We start from the raw sequence: 19,291 nt of genomic DNA on the forward strand, positions 1-19,291 counted from the left end.
TGCCCTCTAGGATTCTAGATATCATACCATTGATGTCCATGAAATCCAACAGGGCAGCTTTGGTAGCTTCTACACAGTATTGGAACCTGAGAATCCCAGTGTCATATTAGTTACAAGTGACACTGGAACTCCCAACGGCCCTTTTAAGTTGCTCCTTCAATGTAGCTGGTTTTTACTCAATCCTGAGGAAAAGCATGACCAGCCACCTAACCAGAAAGCAAGAGCTTTAAGCTGCCTTCGATCTACTCAGCTTGTCAATGATTCTCAAGCCACGTTGCTGTCCATGTTGCAGAAAGGATATTCAGTGATTCCAGAGAATAATCAATCCACAAGTACAACAGACTGAAATAGGGCTGCGTGACTGGAGCAGAAAGATGGGGAGGTAGGGGAGAAATGGTGTGTTGGGAGAGGACAAGGTAAAAACAGGTGGGGCACAGACCAGGCGGGGCCTTACAGCCATGGCAGGAAGTTCTCTGCTTTGAGATATGCTGACTGACCCGCTTTCTGGGTAATTGAAAGGCTTCCATTTGCACATTTCAGTAGCATGAAAGTACTGTCCTGGGGGATGGATATGGGATAAGAAGACTACATCCCTTAAAATGTTAGTTTTTAGGCCTTTGAAAATCTACCTATCAACAGGGTTATTACAAAAAATTAAATAACACTAAAATAAGTGTGAAGAAGAGAGACTGGTTTAGAAGTTTAGCTACTGACTACAGGCGAATGGTGCGTACTGGTGGGAAGACGGAAGAGGCGCACTCTGGGATTTGCTGCCTGTGCGGTCTGACATGGGCTGGGGGACCATTAACACAGCGCTACTGACCTCTTGGTGCCTTGGCTGCTTAGCTGTGAAGACAATAACGCCCACCAATCGGACTGCAAACCATTTGTAAACACCAGCAGTTATGAAAAGAACAGAAAGAATTACTTACCCCAGTGGTAAGATTCTATGTCTTCTCTCTGCCACGTTTAAATTTGGTTAAACAGCATCTCCTTGCGTGTGGGGTAGAGTTTGTGTTTATTGCCACACACAGCCAAATCTGGGCTTACTGAAAACACACTCTCTTTCTGATACCCGTTGTTCAATCTGCAGGACATGCGTCCTAGACTCACATGGTAGCGCCTATTGGTAGCACCATTTTAACCCCGTGGAGGAAGTGCTGAGAGCCAAGTGGGTTGGTGGGGGGAGGAAGTACTTTTAACTTCTTTTTAAATGACAACTCTTGTGTTGCTTGTTAAATATGAAGAGTGCACTTTTACTGTTTCATAAACCCATTGCAATTATATTAACTATAGTTAAGCATTCAAATTAGAACAGCAGGCACATAATAACACGCCAAGAAGTGTCAGGGCGAGGGCTCCTAGTTGCGTTTTATTGTGGATTCACTGCTTCACACAAAAGAAATTGCCATCTCTTTTGTAATATTTCCAATAATTTTGTGGGAAGTATTTATAAAACTGTATTCATTCAGTGGCATACAGATTACCCGTTTCTCTAATTATACTTGGTTATCATGCCACACTTTCTTTAGCAGATAAAAGGAAATAATAATCCATCTCCTGGAACAATACAATATTTACAGAATTGGAATAGCTATTTCTTTGTGAATTTGGACAAGAATCATACATCCTTTTCCATTCCTTCTTTTCAGAATTCCTGCCCAGTAAATATGCAGGCTGCTTCTCTTGGTGAGATTTGACCTGCACTCAAATGGCTGCCCAGATCCCGGTGAGTGGCCATGAGTGGCTGGTCAGGGACAATGAACTGGACAGGAACCTTTTGGTCCTCGCCAGTCCCCTCGTGTTATGTGACTGCTGTGGCTCTCCTGGCCTTTGCTAAGCTAAGTGGGGGGATGGGGGAATTTTTCAGTGCAGGCTGAGCATCCTCGCTAACGTGTATTAAGCGTTTTATTGAATTCTCACCTGATTAGGTCCTGTTTCTCCAGCCCCATTTCCTTCTGCTCTGGCTCTGTTCTGGTTAACTCTGCTGGGCTCTGAGGATCGGGGGTGGTGGTCAGATCTCTGAGTGAATGTTTCTTGGAGAATTTACCTATGGAAAAGAAAAGAACATACAGACAGAAGAATATATGCCACCCTGGACACAGCTGTATTTGACAATATAAGCTACAGAGATGTTGCTTGTTTTCGCGGAATAGGCTTTTTAGGCACTTCTTCCCTAGGACTCCTGCTAAACAAAGGAGGACCAGAGCAGGAGGAGTTACCCTGCAGACACCTTCAGGCTGATGAAAAATATATTTAAAGTCGGTGGGTTATGTAACAAAAAGTTCACATAGTGTATTTGTTTTTGAAATTAGCAGAACTGAGGGGTCATCATTCAAAACGCACTTTCGGTTCTGTTAAAGTATTCATAATTTATGGCTGGAATAGATGCATCATAAAATTCAGAAAATCAAACAGGCAGAAATGATGTCATTGACATTATTCTAGAATTTTGGATTCTATTTTTTTAATGCAATCAAATTTCTACTTTGATCATTTTTAGCTATGACATTTTTTCTGAAGAAGCACCACAAACTAATATGTACTGGATTCCTTTTCAGTCAAAAAATTAAAATTTCCCTTTAAGTCTACAAATGTAATTTCCAATTAATATAGTTTTAATTGTACTTTACCCAGAGAATAATCAACTCACTGGTAAATATTTGGATTATAGAGAAGACTTTAATGAAAGTAAATTACTTAGTTTAAAAAGAAAATATAGGAGTAAAGAAATAAAATGAACACAATGTAATGGTTATTCATTACCCACAGTTTCTATTTTTTTTTTTTTAAGATTTTTATTGGGGAATTGGGGGAAGGGAACAGACAAGTTGCTGTCGTTTTGTTCTTCAGTCTAGTTGTGGAGGACGTCTCACTGCGGCTGCTGGCCGCTCATGCTGGCTGCTGGCTAAACATGGTAGCCCACGGCAACCCACTACCACAGGGGCTGCAGCCTACGCCGTCACCAGCGACTTACAGCAGCCCAGCTCCAGATCGAGCTGTTGTTCAGCATCTCAGCTGCGGAGGGCAGTGTCACTGGCCCTCATATGTGGGATCCGGACCGGGGCCCTCTGGTGTCTTAAGCCAGTTCTTAATCTTAACCATCGCGCCACTCGGCAGGCCCCTCTAATTTATTTTTAATCAGATGTACTGTGCTTAGAAAATTGAAATGAAGGTCCAATCATAACTTTTATTTTACTGTAATACATTAAAGTTTTAAAAAGTTAAGCCAATTCAGTACTGAAAATCTGGATTTGCAAAAATGATAGATCGGGTGGCGATTACTTTGTATATAAAAGTTTTCAGCATACAAGTCCTGTAATCTGAAAAATTCTATGATCCATCTAAAATCTTTTAAGTGTACTAAACTTTTCAGGAGCATATTTTGGGATTAAAGGGAATCATTAAATTGAGTGCCTAGTTACAGTTTTTAAAATTTAATGAAGGGGCCGGCCGAGTGGCGCGTTGGTTAAGAACTGGCTTGGGAGGCCAGAGGGCCCCGGTTCGGATCCCACATATGAGGGCCAGTGACACTGCCCTCTGCAGCTAAGATGGTGTACTGCAGCTAAGATAGTGAACGGCAGCTCCACCTGGGGCTGGGTTGCCGTGGGTCGCCGGCAACGGCATAGGCTGCAGCCCCTGCTGCAGTGGGCTGCCATAAGCTACCATGTGTAGCCGGCAGCCACTGTGAGCGGCCGTCCAGAAGCTGGCGACTGATCCGCCTCACCCAGGACGAGCACAATGATGGTGCCAACTTGGGCCAGTGAAGCAACATCCTCCACAACTAGAATGAAGAACAAAACAACAGCAACTTGTCTGTTCCCTTTCCCCTTATTTCCCAGCACTGTTCACCTCTCCCTATTTCCCAATAAAATCTTTAAAAATAATAAATAAATAAATAAATAAAATATATATTTAAAAAAGTTAATGAATAAAAAAGCTTAAATTCCAGATTTTCCAAGGCAGTTTTCTTCACTATGCATCTCCTAGATACCTTTATTTTGAAAGTATAGTAATTTTGCATAGAAGATAGAAATACAGTGTTTATAGAAAAGCTCCCCAAATATCCCCATTTTCCTGGCTGCAAAGGAGCCTCCCTGTCCTCATGTCCTTGACTCCTGTGTCTAAGGCCTATATTCCAGGTGAAATACTGCCATTTGCATGAAATCTTACTGGGATTTGCAGGGTAGGACCCATTTGTACAAACATAGGTGGCACGCTACTGAGTTTACCAGTACTGAACAGATTTCAGAATGAAAAACAGCGCTTTCAATTGGTCATTCTGTACCAAGAAGGTCTTGCTAGAAGGAAGACAATAGGATCTATTTCCCTGTGTTTGGGTTAAGCCATATTTTCCCATTTCTCTTTATCCAACCAATAAAAAAAATCATTTTCCAGATCTCTGACATCATTCCATGTATGCTTCTAAGAAAGCAACAGCCTAATCTTCTCCCTGAATCCACGGACACTGGAGCAATTACTGTGAGACATCTTAGAACAGAGTCCTTTCTTCGCCTCTGGCCACAATGTCCAGTGGGTTCATGGGCTGCAGCCCTTGAGACTGCACGTCGTATGTGCATTTCTTTTCTAGTGTTACCTTGAGCTCCTCAAAGGAATCTGGACCAAAAGAGGGTTATGAACCATTGGGTTTATGTATTTTTCTAGGAACACCTGCTCCCCAAAAGAAAATTGGGATTGAAATAGAATATGAAATGAGTAAAAGGATCAGAAAAAAAAACCTCCTGAATACAAAAGAAGCAGAATGCATGAGACAGAATTTCTCACGAGCGTATAGTGACTATTTCTTATAGCAGCACACACATGGAAGCTGCTCCCATCGCTCATTCAAGCCACAGCGTGTGTATCCCATCTGCAGTCTCACTATTCGGCTGGTACCCGTTACATGGCGGCTGCTCTGCCATTGCTTTTCTCCCATTCTAATAGGGAGTATTTATCATCATAGTTTTGGATTAAACTAACACTAAGCACCTTACCAGGTCTGCTCCAGAATTCACCAAGACCTCCTAAAATGACGCTGCCTCTATGATTGCGAGTCCAGGCTATTTAGAAATTAATTACAGCCTAATGTGCTTTGTGGGCAAGCATTTTGACTACAAAGTAAATCCTCAGTCATAGCTTGTTGATGAAGACGAGAAACCAGTTACTGCCCATTCTTGGACTCGAAGCAGAATGTCTTAAAAATACCCGTGAGGACTTAAAACAAAAGGCTTCCATCAGCTCTGGGCAGTGTGGGTGTGTTTTTATCCATGCAGCAGGCTACTTGTTTGTGGGAACAGATGGTCAGATTGTCTGCAGCGTCCTCATCATGAAAGAGCAGTCTGAAACGCACGGCAAATCTTGCTCTGGCATCTGGGTGAAGTTCTGTCAACGGCACACTGTGCTTCTTACCAACTTCACACATGGACAGCAGGAGTCCCTCTTTTGTAGCTGCCCAAATAAAGAGTGTAAGTCCTTCTGCCAACTGTGCTCTCTGCCTGTGGTGTAGCAGCCGCCAGATCTCATCCTCCTCTCGGTCCAATCCTGTCGTGACTGTGAGACCACGGCCGAGAGTGAAATCTGGCATCCCGGTGCTCTGACACGGCTGCTTTTATTGGCTGTGCAGGAACGAGGCCTGAGTTTGCCCTCCGCACACCTGGCTGATGGTCGTCAGCCTGGCGGCATCTCACTCTGGCCTCTGCAATTCACTTCCAAGCAGCCTGGCTCCACACAGCAGCACATTGTGGAGACCCTGGCAGGTGTGGAACGTCTGCGTCCCTCTTCTCATTAGGAAATAAGTCGTGTGCAAACCCATTAGCCTTACACATGTTCTCAGTGGCACTTAGTAACTGCTGGAAAAGGAGGGATTCAAAAAAAGAATCTAATTTGGGGATTACGTTGTGAATTAGATAGGCATTGGTTCAACTTTTTGGGGGATGGGTTTAAAAAGAAGACTTGAAAATGCCTCATTGGTTGGAATGTTTGACACTATCACTTGGTTAACTACCTGATTCTTAAAACACCAAATGCATTGTGGGCTTTGTCTCAGAAACAAACCTCCTTTTATTATATCCCAACAATACCTGAGTCACTAGCTGTTGGATAAATTAATAGATACTAAGTCTGAGTACTCTGATTAGGTGCATAAATGATACTATTATTTTCATCTTAATGAATGAACATTTGGGGTTAAAATAATGAACAACACAGTTTTAAGAAGTGTATGGCTAATGATTATTTTCTGGCACCCCAGATTGTATTTTTGACTCAGCTTGTTACTTTTGTAGTTGCTTGGTTACTTTTGTAGTTGCTAGAATATATAATGTTCTTTGAATAATTTTAACACTTTGATCACACTTGAAATTTTATTATATCTTTGTAGACTGTCAAATGACATGCAGGAAGCTGACAGACATTATAGCGATGCATATAAAATGGAAACTGAAAGAGTGCCTTAAAACATCACAGAACAGAAAAATGGAATATTTTATATTAAGAAGTGCACATGCAATCCATAAAAATCCAGACGAGAAGGAATCAGAGTGGGTGAGAGTTCTGGAAACCATCCATATGAGGAATGGTTAAGGAGCTTAGGTTCACGAGCTAAAGTATCGAAGACAAACTAGTGACCTAGAGGAGTTCTTTCAAATTCTTTGAAGGGCTGATACATAGAAAAGAAAGGGATTTATTTCATATGTCCCAGAAGGCAGAAGAAGGATCCTTCAATGGGATTTACAAAACCAACCAACCAACCAGCCAACCCCCAAACATTCTAACACCGCATCTTGCTAACAGCCAAGCACATGCTTTGTGAGGCGGCGGCGGGGTGGGGTCCTTGTGGGGTCAGAGGCTGGAGGCCCTCCAGTCAGCCTTAACGGGCTAAAAAGTCTCAAGGGACTTTTTACTTCAAGGTACATCATCACAGGTAAAGACATGAACAACTCAACAAACACGAACACAGCTTTGGTGCCGTGTGAGGATGGCGGGGTGCTGTCTTCACTCACCGGCACGCTTGGTTTCAGGGACTTTTATTGCTGGGATTAACTCCTCTAGAAACGCATTTTAGGTACAGGGATCAAGGGATGCGGTGAGTTAGTTACTAGAGCCGGGCGCTGAAGAGAGAGCTCGAATCCTGGCATCACTAATTCTCTGGGTGGCTCTGGATAAGTCGCTCTTTATAACAGTTTCCTCATCCATAAAATGAGAAATACTTTTGTCAGGGGGATCTGTGAGGATTAGATAAAGACTCCATTCAAGAAAAATGTAATATGAACACAAAATGTCCTGCCAGCCAGACTGGGGTAAATTGCCTTTTTAAAAAAAGCTATGTTGACTCTTTCAGGTCTGCACAGATGTGTGGGGGGCCAGGCTGGAGCTTCTATTTACTCAAGAGGGTTCCAGGGATCAGGGATGCAAAGCAAAGTGCCGTTTCCCACATATCAGCTACATTCTTTAGCAGAAAGAAGCCTAAAACCATAAAGTTTGATTTAATTGAATTATGCAAATATATTTAAATCATGCAAACTACAAAAATGATGGCATTTTATCCAAAAAAATGAAAAAAAAACAACCCCCAAAAAACCAAAAACCCCACCTTATCCTCATGGGTTAGCTTCTCTTAAGTTTTCAAAACAGGAGGAAACAGGAATTTTGTCCGGTCTTCTATCTGATGCTTAAAACAGAATGTGGTTTCTATGCCTGCTTTCAGCGGATACAGCTCTCCGCACCTCTCCGTCTCCAGCCAGGTGGCGCTCGGCGGTGTCACCAGCAGCAAAGGGAGCTGTGCACACAGCTGGGCACCGGCCCCAGGAGGGTGGCCTGTCCACAGCTGACTGGTCCCCCGCATGGTGGTATGAAGTGCCTGCCCAGTGGGAACAGCGGTTGTCATCTAGGTCAGTCAGACTGCTCTCTCTGGATTTGGGCTGGGAAATGAGAAGACAGGAGTGGGGGCGTCCAGAGGTGGATGTGCAGAGAAACATGGCAGCCATGTTTCTGAGAAATGAAGCTGTGTTGACTGTGAGCGAGAGGCAGAGAAAGTAATTAGGTCTTAAAAATCCCTGAACGGTTTTTCGGTGTAGTCATCCACAGGTTTTCTTGTGATGAGCCCTTGCCAATGACGGTGCCCTGGTTATGTCTCTGTCCCTTGCCAAACCAGAATGGTGACAGATTTTCGTCATTTCGAACTCTAAAGCACAGAGTTATGTTTTCTGTGGACTAAGTATTCAGAAATTTCACATGCCAAGTTCATTCATTTCTCATTTCCTTTGTTCATCATCACATCAGGCATCATTTTGAAAGAATATTTCTTAAGCTCTATAACTGTAATTGTTTACTACATAAGACTACTTTTCGGGTGAAACAGAGAAATATATTTGAGTAGCCTTATTAGAAAGTTTCATTCATTTTTTTGTTGTTGTTTCTATATTCCCAGCTTATCCTGTACTGACGAGGGCTGACAGGTACAGCGAGTGGACTACACTACTAAAATTAGCCATGCTGGTTTATCCCACGCACGCCAATCAAACCAGTTGATCTTATATAAGGAAGCCCTTTCTGGTTCTTATCATTTAATTTCAGTAGACAGTCTCGCTATTTTCCTACCCATACAAGACAAATTAAATGGTGTAAGTTAATTGTTATTGCCAAGGACCAAAGAGTGGTTTCCTGTTTAAACAAGCTAGAGTTTTTCTCCTCTTATTCTGCCTTTATTTTAAAATTTAATAAAGTTTATTTTTACAGCCATTTTAGCTCTAGAACACAGCTTTTAGCTTTCTGGATTTCTGTCCTAACGGGTGGTTGGCTGAGACTCAGACGCTAGGCCAGTTTGGACTGCAGGTGGGGACTGGTGAGGCTGGGGTCTCCGCAGACCTGTGGCAGCATCCACCTGGACCCGGAGGTCTTGGCTGCGGGGAGCTGTGGACAACAGAGGCCCAGGGAGGACACAGCACGTGTAGCCTGTTTGCAACCCCACATCTGGGATGGGGGTCATGAGTGAAGAGGAAGGGAAGAGTAAGAGGATAAATATTGCCGGATTCAGATCGCATCGAGGGCTGTCAATGTTCACAGCTAGGCACAATGCTGAGTACCTACCATGTGGTCTGTCAGACGTCACAAAATGGTTGCATGGGCTACATTTGACTCAGCTTTTCTTTTGGTGATTTAAAAAAGGGCAATATTTAAACATTACAAAACTTAACAGTTAGCATTGGGAGATTTCAAATGAAAATTTGTATCTGCAGGCGCTCTAGACTGAGGACAGAAAGCAGGCAGCACTTGACCCTGGCCCCACATGGCAGGAATGGCCTGGAGCTGAGTGGTCTCTTTAGATGGGGCATGCATGGTCCTCACTTGTGCTTTCTGACTTCTCTCAGCACAGGAATGTACCACTCTCAACGCTAAATGCTTTATGTATATTAACTAATTTAATTTGTACCCATGACCTAGTGATGCCGGTGTTATCCTTATTTTATACATGAGTGAACTGACACTCAGGGATGCTGAATGTCTTGACTGAGGTCACCCAAAGCTGGTAAGCAGCAGAGTTATACTTTGAATTCAGGGGTGTGAGAGTCTAACCCCAGTGCTCCTTCTCATAGACTATACTGCCTTTACTATGAATGGTCATGGCTGTTTGAGTAGAACTCAATTTCGTTCTTTTATTGTTACTTTTTAAAGTATGGAGTATTTTGAAGCTGTATGCATTAGCTTTCCATTGCTGTGGCAAATGACCACACCCATAATGGCTTCAAGCCTACGGGCTATTCTCTCACAGCTCTGTGAGGCAGGTCTGAAGGGCTGTGGCCCCTGGGGGCTGCTTGTCCCGCCTGCATTCTGTGGTTCCCGGCCCCGCCCTCCATCATCACGGGGTGCCTCAGTCCAACCTCTGCTCCCACCCTCCCCCTCCTGCCTTGACCCCAGGCCTTCTTCTCATAAGGGCCCTTTGATTGCACTGAAGCCCCCTGGATAGTCCTCCCATCTCAAAGAATAACCTTCCCATCTCAAAACCAGCCATCTTTTCCCCATGTAATCGGTTCACGGGCTTGGGGAGTGAGGGCGTGCATGTCTCTGAAGGGCTGCCATTCAGCCTACCACACCATACCAGCTGTGGGCACCTAACTTTGATCCATTTCCACATCAATAGTGTCACCTTACGGCATCATAAACTATTAGGTAAGTCATTTACATATCCTCTACTGGTACCAAAATGTTTGTTTAACAAAGCATTTAATGTAATATAAATGAAGCGGAAGCCTAAAGATATGCTTGTCATCAAAAGAGGACTTTAGAAAGTTATCTTTATTTGAATCCAAAATGTATTGCATTCTTCATTTCCATGGCAAATATAAATTAAACCATGCTCTGAAGAAGATAAGAGTTCTATAATCAGAAATGACATCTGCAGATACTGTGACATTGTCCCTGGATGTTTTGAAGCGAAGAACATAAAAATACCAAGCATATATAAGAGGCTATCTTTACACACTAATAATTTTGCTTTTTCAAAACAAAATGTCTTAAATATAATTGCTATTCCTGTTAAAGTCTTTGAAGACATGCTAAGTCTGCAGATTTAAATGAAACTGTTTTCTTCTTTCCCACTCAAATAGCAACTCTGTTAAATGAAGCTTCCACAAAGGAGTTTTTATTATCAGCTATGAAAATCTAAGCTTACAAATACACTGTGAAAGAAGCATAACAAGGGAAGAATAAACTTGTCATCTGAAAGATGTGATTCTTGGTTTCATGCCATTAACACTGCATTTTTACTTGAGAAGAATTATCGATGTGAAATCATCACTATTATAAAATAATTGCTGGCAAAACAGAATTGTAGTTTGAATTATCTTGATAATTCTGTGGGTTTTGTATATTTGTGGCTTTCCTCGGCTTGTGTATGTCTGAAGTTTACTGTAGATTGGTTCTCTTTTGCTGGGTACCTCCCCTTGTTAACCATATTTCGTTGTATGCAATGAAAATTCTTACACAATCTACAGAAGAAACTTCCTCTACTTTTTAAAAAAAAAGGTTAAATGTTTTTCAACTGTTGCTAAAAAATGTCAAGAGCACATTTTTTATTATATCCTCTTGGTGTGTATGAATCTTTGTGCTTGTGGAAATTTTCTATAAGTGAATTTCTGTCAGAAACGGAGCCTGATGTTATTAAATGTTTTCGTCTTCCAGTGAAACATCATACTAAATATTCCAAATCAGGTAATGTACCAATTGAATAGCAAGCTTTAGGTGTCGGTAGGAGGTAATATGAAACTGCTTTCATGTGGACAAACTTATTGCAGAATATGTACTTCTTTCTCAGGTAAGTATTGTAAATGCTGACACTTTGGGAGGTCTGTTCCGCTATCTGGGCTGAGACGAGAATGCAGAAAAGAGATAGTGGTAAGAACAGCTGATCTGTAAGAGGAACAGGTAAGTGTCCTGTACATTCCAATCTGAATAACAGAAACCTAACGCTGTTCTTCTAAGTAAGTAAATAGATAAAATCAAGAAAGCTAAAGTCTTCTCTGTTTTTAAAAAAACTTATATTGTTGAAAGTGGGTAAAGAGATCATAAAAATATAAATATAAACTAATTTAAGAAAAATAACCTATCTTTATGATATTATCCTCCCAACTGGGAACATGTTATTTTCCTCCAGTTACTCAGGTTTATTCCACATCTGTCTGGTATACTAAATTATTCTCTTCACATAGGTCCTTCGCTTTTCTCTGAAACAGGACCAGTCACGCATAACAAGAATGGGGCCATTTCCTCAGCTTTTGATTGTGGGGATACTTCTGCCAGGAATGTGTTTACTTACAAACTTTGTGATTTGCTTCTTTATTTACAATCTTGCTTTAAGTCTCATTTACTTCTTATTTCTTATTTTTCTCCTTAGAGATAGAAATTTAGGCTAGTTAAAACTCAATTTGCCTCAGTTCAAAAATTTGTTCTAATAAAAACAGGAAGTCATTAAAAATCATCAGATGCAGGCTTTGTCTAATAGATGAAAACCAACATTTACTCTGGTTTTATAACAATAATGTCATGTTTTTATACTGAACAAGAACACATTCTGTCCTGGTGCTCCTGCTATCATTTCTGTATTCCTTGTTCATGTGTAGTGTCCATGCTGGGAGAAGCAGAGGAGAGAAGGCCTAGAAAGGGCTGCACGCAGCTTGCACCAGGGCCTACATGGTCAGGTGGACGGAGTGCGATTCTGCCCCGAAGGCAGAGGGAAGCCCTGAAGGTTTCTGAGCAGGGACACGAGATCCAAATGGTGCTGAATGGACAGTAATCTGTGAACAGTATTTGGCTGGATGAAAGCGGGGAGCTGGGTGACTGGGTACTAGCCAGAAGAGGCTGCCTGGGAGACACACAGGTGTGAGTTACTAACAAGGAGGGTACTGGGACTGGAGAGGGGGCGGGGAGTTTGAGGGCCACTATGAGAGGACAGCTGGTGACTAATTTCCTTTACAGGATAACCTAAATAGAGGAATAAAACATGAGTGAGGCTTCCTGCTTGGGATACTGAGGAAATGATAGGACCAGGAATAGAAATAAATCAGGAGAGGGAAGCTTATCTGAAGGGGAAGATGAGGAGTCCGATTTTAGAAATGCTTTCTTTGGGATGGTAGCGGAACATACAGGTATGTATGTCAGTGGTTACTTGGAAAATACTAGACAGGGTCTTAAAAAAGGAGTTGGTTTGCTCTGCATTTGGAATCAGCAGTGTAGAAACAAGTGTGGCAGCCTTGGCAGTAGATGTGATTTCTAATGGAGAGCACTGAAAGGGAGAAGAGCAGAGGTATGGACACAGAACCTTTACACGTGCATAATTCACCTCTATTTTATTGTTTTTATAACCCTTATCTGAAATTATACTGTTCCCTGTGTGCTCAGGTTAACAGACTTGGCCCATATGGCTCACCTTTATATCTACAGCACGTAGACCAGTGCCTGGCACATGGTAAGTGATAAAAAAGCATCTAGTGCGGGGGGGTGGGGGATGGGAAAACAGTATGGAGGTTCCTTAAAAAAATTAAGAATAGAATTGCCATATGATCCAGCAATTCCTCTTCTGGGTATTTACTCAAAAAATATGAAAACACTAATTTGTAAAGATCTATGCATGCTTGTGTTCACTGCAGTATTATTTACAACAGCCAAGTCATGGAAATAACCTAAGTGACCACTGAGGGGTGGCTGGATGAAGAAGAGGTGGTACAACAGAATCCCGCTCAGCCATAAAAAGATGAAATACTGCCATTTGCAACAACACGGATGGATCTTGAGAGTATCATGCTAAGTGAAATAAGCCAAAAAGGACAAAAAACTGTATGATTTCATTCACGTGTGGAATATAAAACAAAAACTAACAAATTAACTAACAAAACAAACAAAAACAAACTCACAAAGACAACAGAATGGTGGTTACCAGAGAGGGGTGGGGCGGCAGGTTGGTGAACTGGGTAAAGGGGGTCAAATACATGGTGATGGAAGGAAATTAAACTGTGGGTGGTGAGCACACAGTGAATCACACGGTAATTGCATTATAATGTTGTACGCCTGAAATTAATATGTCATTAACCAGTGTAACCTCTATAAGTTTAATTTCAAAAAGTATCTATTGACTAAGTGACTGAATGGAGAAATAACATTTTTGTAAATATTCAGACCTTCATGTAGTCTCAAGTGTGACCCTGTATAACTTACCTGGTCAAGGTCAAGTGTTTGATCAGACAACACATTTCAGAGAAATAGGCATTTTAGTTGTTTTCTACAGATTTGGGTTCTGACCTTGTATTTTGGTGTGCGGCTCTTCCAATATGACTGGAGTCATCTTGGTTTTGAGAGATTTCATTCCACTTTTGTTTTCTACCTTTGAAAGATAAAATAGAGATTGTACATAATTAATTTACATAAAAATGAAGTTGAATGTAAAATGTAACCCAGTTTTCATCAAATTATCAAGACAACCATTAAAAGTGGTCCTGTGTTTCTGATAACACTGAAAATAAACACCCTCACACTTAAATGACAGCCTTGGCTCCACTGCTGGGTAGTCAGCCTTTCGGGCTGCGGATGTCCTCTGTGTCTGTCGGTGTGGCTGCTGCCTCGCCCTGCACACAGCCCTCCCAAGCCTGGTCCTCACAGCCCACACCTCCAGTGTGGGTCCTGGTCCAGGTATTTATGGCAGAACTTAAAATGATGGAGAGAAGGGAGCAGCCCTCTTCGATTTTCCCTCCGTGATTTCATTTGCCTCTCCCTCATCATTTGTCTGAATGTCTAAGCTTTCCTTGAAATGCAGGTGTGTCTCCCTGGACGTGGCCAGTGCATGCCTGAGGGTGTTCCTATGTGGACACAGCAAAACAAGACAGAAGGTTAGAACATGGAAATATGGGCTCCCAAGCAGCTCACAGTGCAGTAGGGGAACCAACACACACAAACGTAATGGCAACAAAGTGTTTTAGGTGATGAGACACTGTTTGCAGAGGACAGAGATGGGGCATAAAGGTGCAGTGGTCAATTCTACTAGAGCAGAAGGGGAGGGAAACACACTATTAAAAAGTGACTCGATTACACAAAGCAAGATGAGAGCTTGGTTTTCCAGATGAACAAGACACAGAAAATATTCCAGGCAAAGGATGCATGGCTAGGAAAAGCCCGAAGTGTGACTGTATATAGGAGATGGGAGGCTGCAGTAAAGGTGCTTGGAGGAGAGAGTGTGACAAGATGAGACTCGGGAAGCAGGCAGGGACGAGGACCCTGAGTGTCTTGTAAGCCTTCATGTGGAATTTGACTTTATTTATAGACACTGTATGTCAGAAACATTTTAAACTGGCAAGCCAATTAATCCGATGATTTCACTTAAGCCTCACAGTAACCATGTGTGTTAGGTAAGGCAGCTATTATTATTCTTATTGAATAGGAAGGTAAGTGGCTAGAAAGGTAGAGGCCCCTGAACGTATCATGCAGTAGTGATAAAGCCTTGTGATTTCAATCAACTACTTTGCCATCATGTTGTGATGTTATTCATAAACATTTCCATCATAGTCTTTATGTGTATACAGTGTAGATTCATGTGAATACTTATTCTGGAGTACGAGACAGGGTTTAGATTAGTCTGAGCCTGCATTCTTGATTTACTGGCTATTGACACATTTGAATTAGCTATGACATTTGGTTTGAGAATTAACTATTTAAATGATACTTAAAAAAAATACAATGTAAATTGATTTATTCATTCCTGGATATTTTCTCATACGACCCGAACCACCTAGTTGTATTTCAGAAGTATGTGTTTAAGCACCTAAAAGGTTATTTTCTGTGGGGGAAAATATGGTTTTAACTTTGTCATTTCTTTTTTTAGCTGAGCCCTCCTGCCACCTGTTGGCAGCTCAGTGGCTGCTCAGCTTGGGCTGGGACTCGAACCGCTATTGCTCAGAGCCCAAACGCTAGAGTGAGCTCTTAACCAACTGAGCCACTCGGCCGGCCCAACTTTCTGTCATTTTTAACATTTAGCATATTTGAAACTGGAAAAAAACAAACCTGTTTTTCCTTTACCACTTGTTATTGTAAAGAATAGAAGCAAATAATTCCCCAAATGCAACTTTTAAGATACAGTGTGAGGCCAGCAGACTTCATGATGAACGTCCATAAATTACGGCTGTCAGAATAGACGGGATAGTCCCCGAGTTGCTCCACCTGCATCTAGTTCAAGTACTTCTGCAGGACTCCTGCTTCTGAAGGAAAGATAGCTCTCGAGGAGCATCTGCTTCCTGCCTTCAAACACCCTTCATCCTGGGGGCAGAGTATTTGGAAAAGCTGATTCAACAGACACCCCTCTGTTCTGAAGCAGTACAGCCCAGTGGTTTAGTTCTCAGGTGCCGAGTTCAGGTCCAGACTCCACAATTGGTTAGTTGTGTCTCGGTACGAAATTATAGCAGGACCCGTGGTTATGCTGAGGACTCAATATAACAGTGCTTGGAAAAGGGACAGCACCTTGATTGGCACATTGTGATTGCTGTTAGCTATTATGTTCTCCAAGAGAATAATATGTTAGCTATTTTTGTGTGCTCTGGGGGAAAACAACCATGATAGGCAAGGCTTAAACATCACTGTAGTGACTTTCCCAAGAGTAACACAGCAAGGCTAGCTGCAAGGAAGTACCCAGGCTCAACATCTGTGCCATTTTATGAGTTTTTAACCTATAAATTTAAAAACTTTTATAGTGTGGGATTGTTTATTTTGACATAAGCATCAGAAAGAAGCCCAGGGCAGTCTCATGAAGCCATGCAAAAATTGTCAACGTTAACCCAGGATGGCACATTTCCTAGGGCCAGTGTGCTGGGTATTTACTGCACTCCAGGCTCACTGAAACTTGAACCGTTAGACCGTGTGTTCTAGTGGTCCTGACGCGTCCACCTGCTTGTGCCTGACAGCGTCCGTCCAGTTCTGTTAGACAGGAAAATAATTACTGCTCTGAGAACGCTCTGTAGCTCCTTTAGATAGGTCTAGTGAGTAATTCATAAAAATTGTCCTGTGGAGTTATAAGTGAAAATTCATCATCTGATTATCACTTTGGGCTTCTGTCATATAAACACAAATTATTAACAATAATGGTAATAATAATAATTGCCACTTGGGAAGTCCCTACTATGTGCTTTATCTATACTATCTCTATTTTGCATAACAAGACCACAAAGCAGGTATTCTCTTCATTTTATAGATGAGTAGATTTAGGATTGAGGAACAACGTTGTCTAGAGCAGGGTCCCTCCATTTTGACACTTTGACATTTTGAACTGGATAACTGGGTGTTGTGAAGGGCTGACCTGAACATTCCAGCGTGTTTAGCAAGCATCTCTAGTCTCTACCCAGTAAATGCCAGTAACATCCCTACCCGAGCTATGATGACCAAAAATATCTCCAAACACTGCCAAATGTCACAAGTGGCAAAACTGTTCCTTACTGACAACTCCTGGTCTAGAGAAAATGTTGTTAAATTGCAATTTATCAAGGCCAGGATGTTGGGCATTCTTTGCTGCAACTAAATCATTTAGCCAATTTACTACTCAAGAAATGACTTCATTTTGGATAATGGCAGAAGTGAAAACCAACTATGAGAAGTCTTACTTGGCCTTGCCAAATCCTAATATAGTCTTGAAGACATTTATGATTCTGTTTTAAAGCAAATGTATGAAGTATGCATAAAACAATGGGGATAAACCCCAAAGACAAACAGCACACGAACCAGGTGGTAGTGGTTAAAGCTGCGCAGCGATCTTAGGTATCTCGGGGTTCGCTCAGGTCCACCCCCAGACAAGAAATGCTGAGAATGGAGACTGGCTCGGGAAGGAACGTGGGCAGCATACCTGTGTCCTGGGCCGCTGGGACCAGCTGCGGTGACCTGGGCCTTGTGCACTCTCATCGTCCCCTTCTCCAGGCTGCACCTTGTTGAATTTCATTGTCAGTGATTTAAACATCTTCTCAGAGGTAGTTCCGAAAGCTTCTGTTTTTCTGACTCTGTGTTTTGAGATAGAGAAATGTACTTTGTTTTTCTTTTCATTAGTAGACAAGCCAATTAGTTGTTTAATCAGGATTTTGTTCTGGTTAATTCCTAGAGGCATCTCTTAGCTAGTCAGGGCTTTGGCTTAAGACCAGCAAATTACTTCTGCTTGGGCAATTTGAATTCTGTTTATGAACTCTGGAGTCAAAATGCGCCAGAGAATAATTTATAAGTGGAGGATTAAACAAAAGTTTATCACTGCTTTGAATTGTTTAAATGTGATCCCACTGCCCACTGGTTTGTTTATGTTTTCTTTCTAATTACTCGCCTACTAATTACTCACCTATTCCCATCTATCTAATTTTAATCAAATAACACACACAAACAATTAACAAATAAAACACGCATAAGGGCTTATAGCATAAAGCAGCAGTTTACCCCCCAATTCCCCATCTCTAGTCCTACAGCATGAGGTAACCACTCTCTCCTTTTTCTGTTCTGATGGTTCTTTTATTTTTATTAGGCATCAGTATTTTATTATTTGATTAGATTAATGGACTTCTTAGAAAATATAATGAAAAATGAGACATACTGCTTCCCATTCCTAGTAGCTTAAATGCCTACTTCAGATTGATTATAATGAGCACATTAAAATTAAACAAGAGGGTGTATTGGTTTGCTGGGGCGGCCATAACAACTACACAGACTGAAACACCGGAAATGTGTTTTCTCACCGTTCTGGAGGCTGGACGTCTGAGATGAAGGTGCCGGCAGCACTGGTTTCTCCTGAGGGCCGTGAGGGGAAGAACCGTTCCACACCTCTCTCCTTGGCTTAGAGGCGGCCACCTTCTCCCTGGGTCTCCTCACACTGTCTGCTCTCTGTTCATGTCTGTGTCCAAATTCCCCTCCTAATAAGGAACACATGTTATACTGGGTTAGGTTCTACCTCAGTGACCACAGAGTAACCTAATTATCTCTTTAAAGACCCAACCTCCAAATGTGGTCAGTTTCCAACGTACTGGGGGTTAGGACTTTGAAGGAATACAATACAGCCCAAAACAGAGACAGTGCGTTAGAAGGAAATTCTTTTTCTTAGAAGTTTATTATTTTCTTACAATCACTGAAATATCTCAAAAGCTATCCATGTGATTCTCAGTTTTATAAACCTGGATAATTCCATTGGATTATTAATTTCATAAATTATTTTTAAAAGTATGTATCTTACTCCAGCATGGATTTTTTTTTCTCTGATTCACCATGTGACCAATAAGGTCAAACTCTCTGCAGGAGGACACTACACCTAATTCTTTTACCCTGTAGTGCCTTTGTACAGAATAGAAACTCAAGCCTCAAGCCTTCTGCTAGCTAGAGTTTAACTGAAAGTCCTTTAAGAGACATGACAGCTCTAGTCCTTACTTATATGTCTCCTTTAATTCAGACTGAACTAATTAAATACATTTTAAATTTATGCAGTTTCCTCAGTACTTGGCACCACAATATGCTGCTTCATTCATTAACGTTTCCCTGCATTGTGTCTTCTCCCCAAGTAGATGGAAAGTTCTTTACTGTCAGAACCCTCTGCTGGGCCACGTCTCCTAGCATCATTTTATCATCTAATTCAGTATCCTCTCATTTCACTTGTACCATTTTAACCAGATATGTAGAATATTAATTTCTTTCACAATCTGACTGTTAACCAATCACTTTATGAAAAACTAAAGAAAATTGTAAAAGGGCGAAATCACTGAAGTCTACGTCAGAGGTCTACGGGATTCCAGTGACAAGCTCA

At 41.7% G+C, this 19,291-nt stretch overlaps 1 protein-coding gene across 1 annotated transcript in view; it reads right to left on the reverse strand.

Moving 5' to 3' along the window:
• The window catches only part of CNGB3 (cyclic nucleotide gated channel subunit beta 3), a 114,385-nt gene extending 96,084 nt beyond the window's left edge, over positions 1-18,301 (reverse strand). Inside the window, exons 1-4 of the mRNA XM_019651621.1 lie at positions 18,237-18,301; positions 17,369-17,519; positions 13,792-13,873; positions 1,924-2,050 (exon numbers count right to left, since the gene is read on the reverse strand). Coding sequence (XP_019507166.1) covers positions 1,924-2,050; positions 13,792-13,873; positions 17,369-17,479 — 320 coding nt within the window. The 5' untranslated portion in view covers positions 17,480-17,519; positions 18,237-18,301. The remainder of the gene's footprint in view (positions 1-1,923; positions 2,051-13,791; positions 13,874-17,368; positions 17,520-18,236) is intronic.
• Positions 18,302-19,291: the final 990 nt, after the last annotated feature.

The sequence above is a fragment of the Hipposideros armiger genome, unplaced genomic scaffold, assembly GCF_001890085.2.
Source record: "Hipposideros armiger isolate ML-2016 unplaced genomic scaffold, ASM189008v1 scaffold_163, whole genome shotgun sequence".
Lineage (NCBI taxonomy): Eukaryota > Metazoa > Chordata > Mammalia > Chiroptera > Hipposideridae > Hipposideros > Hipposideros armiger.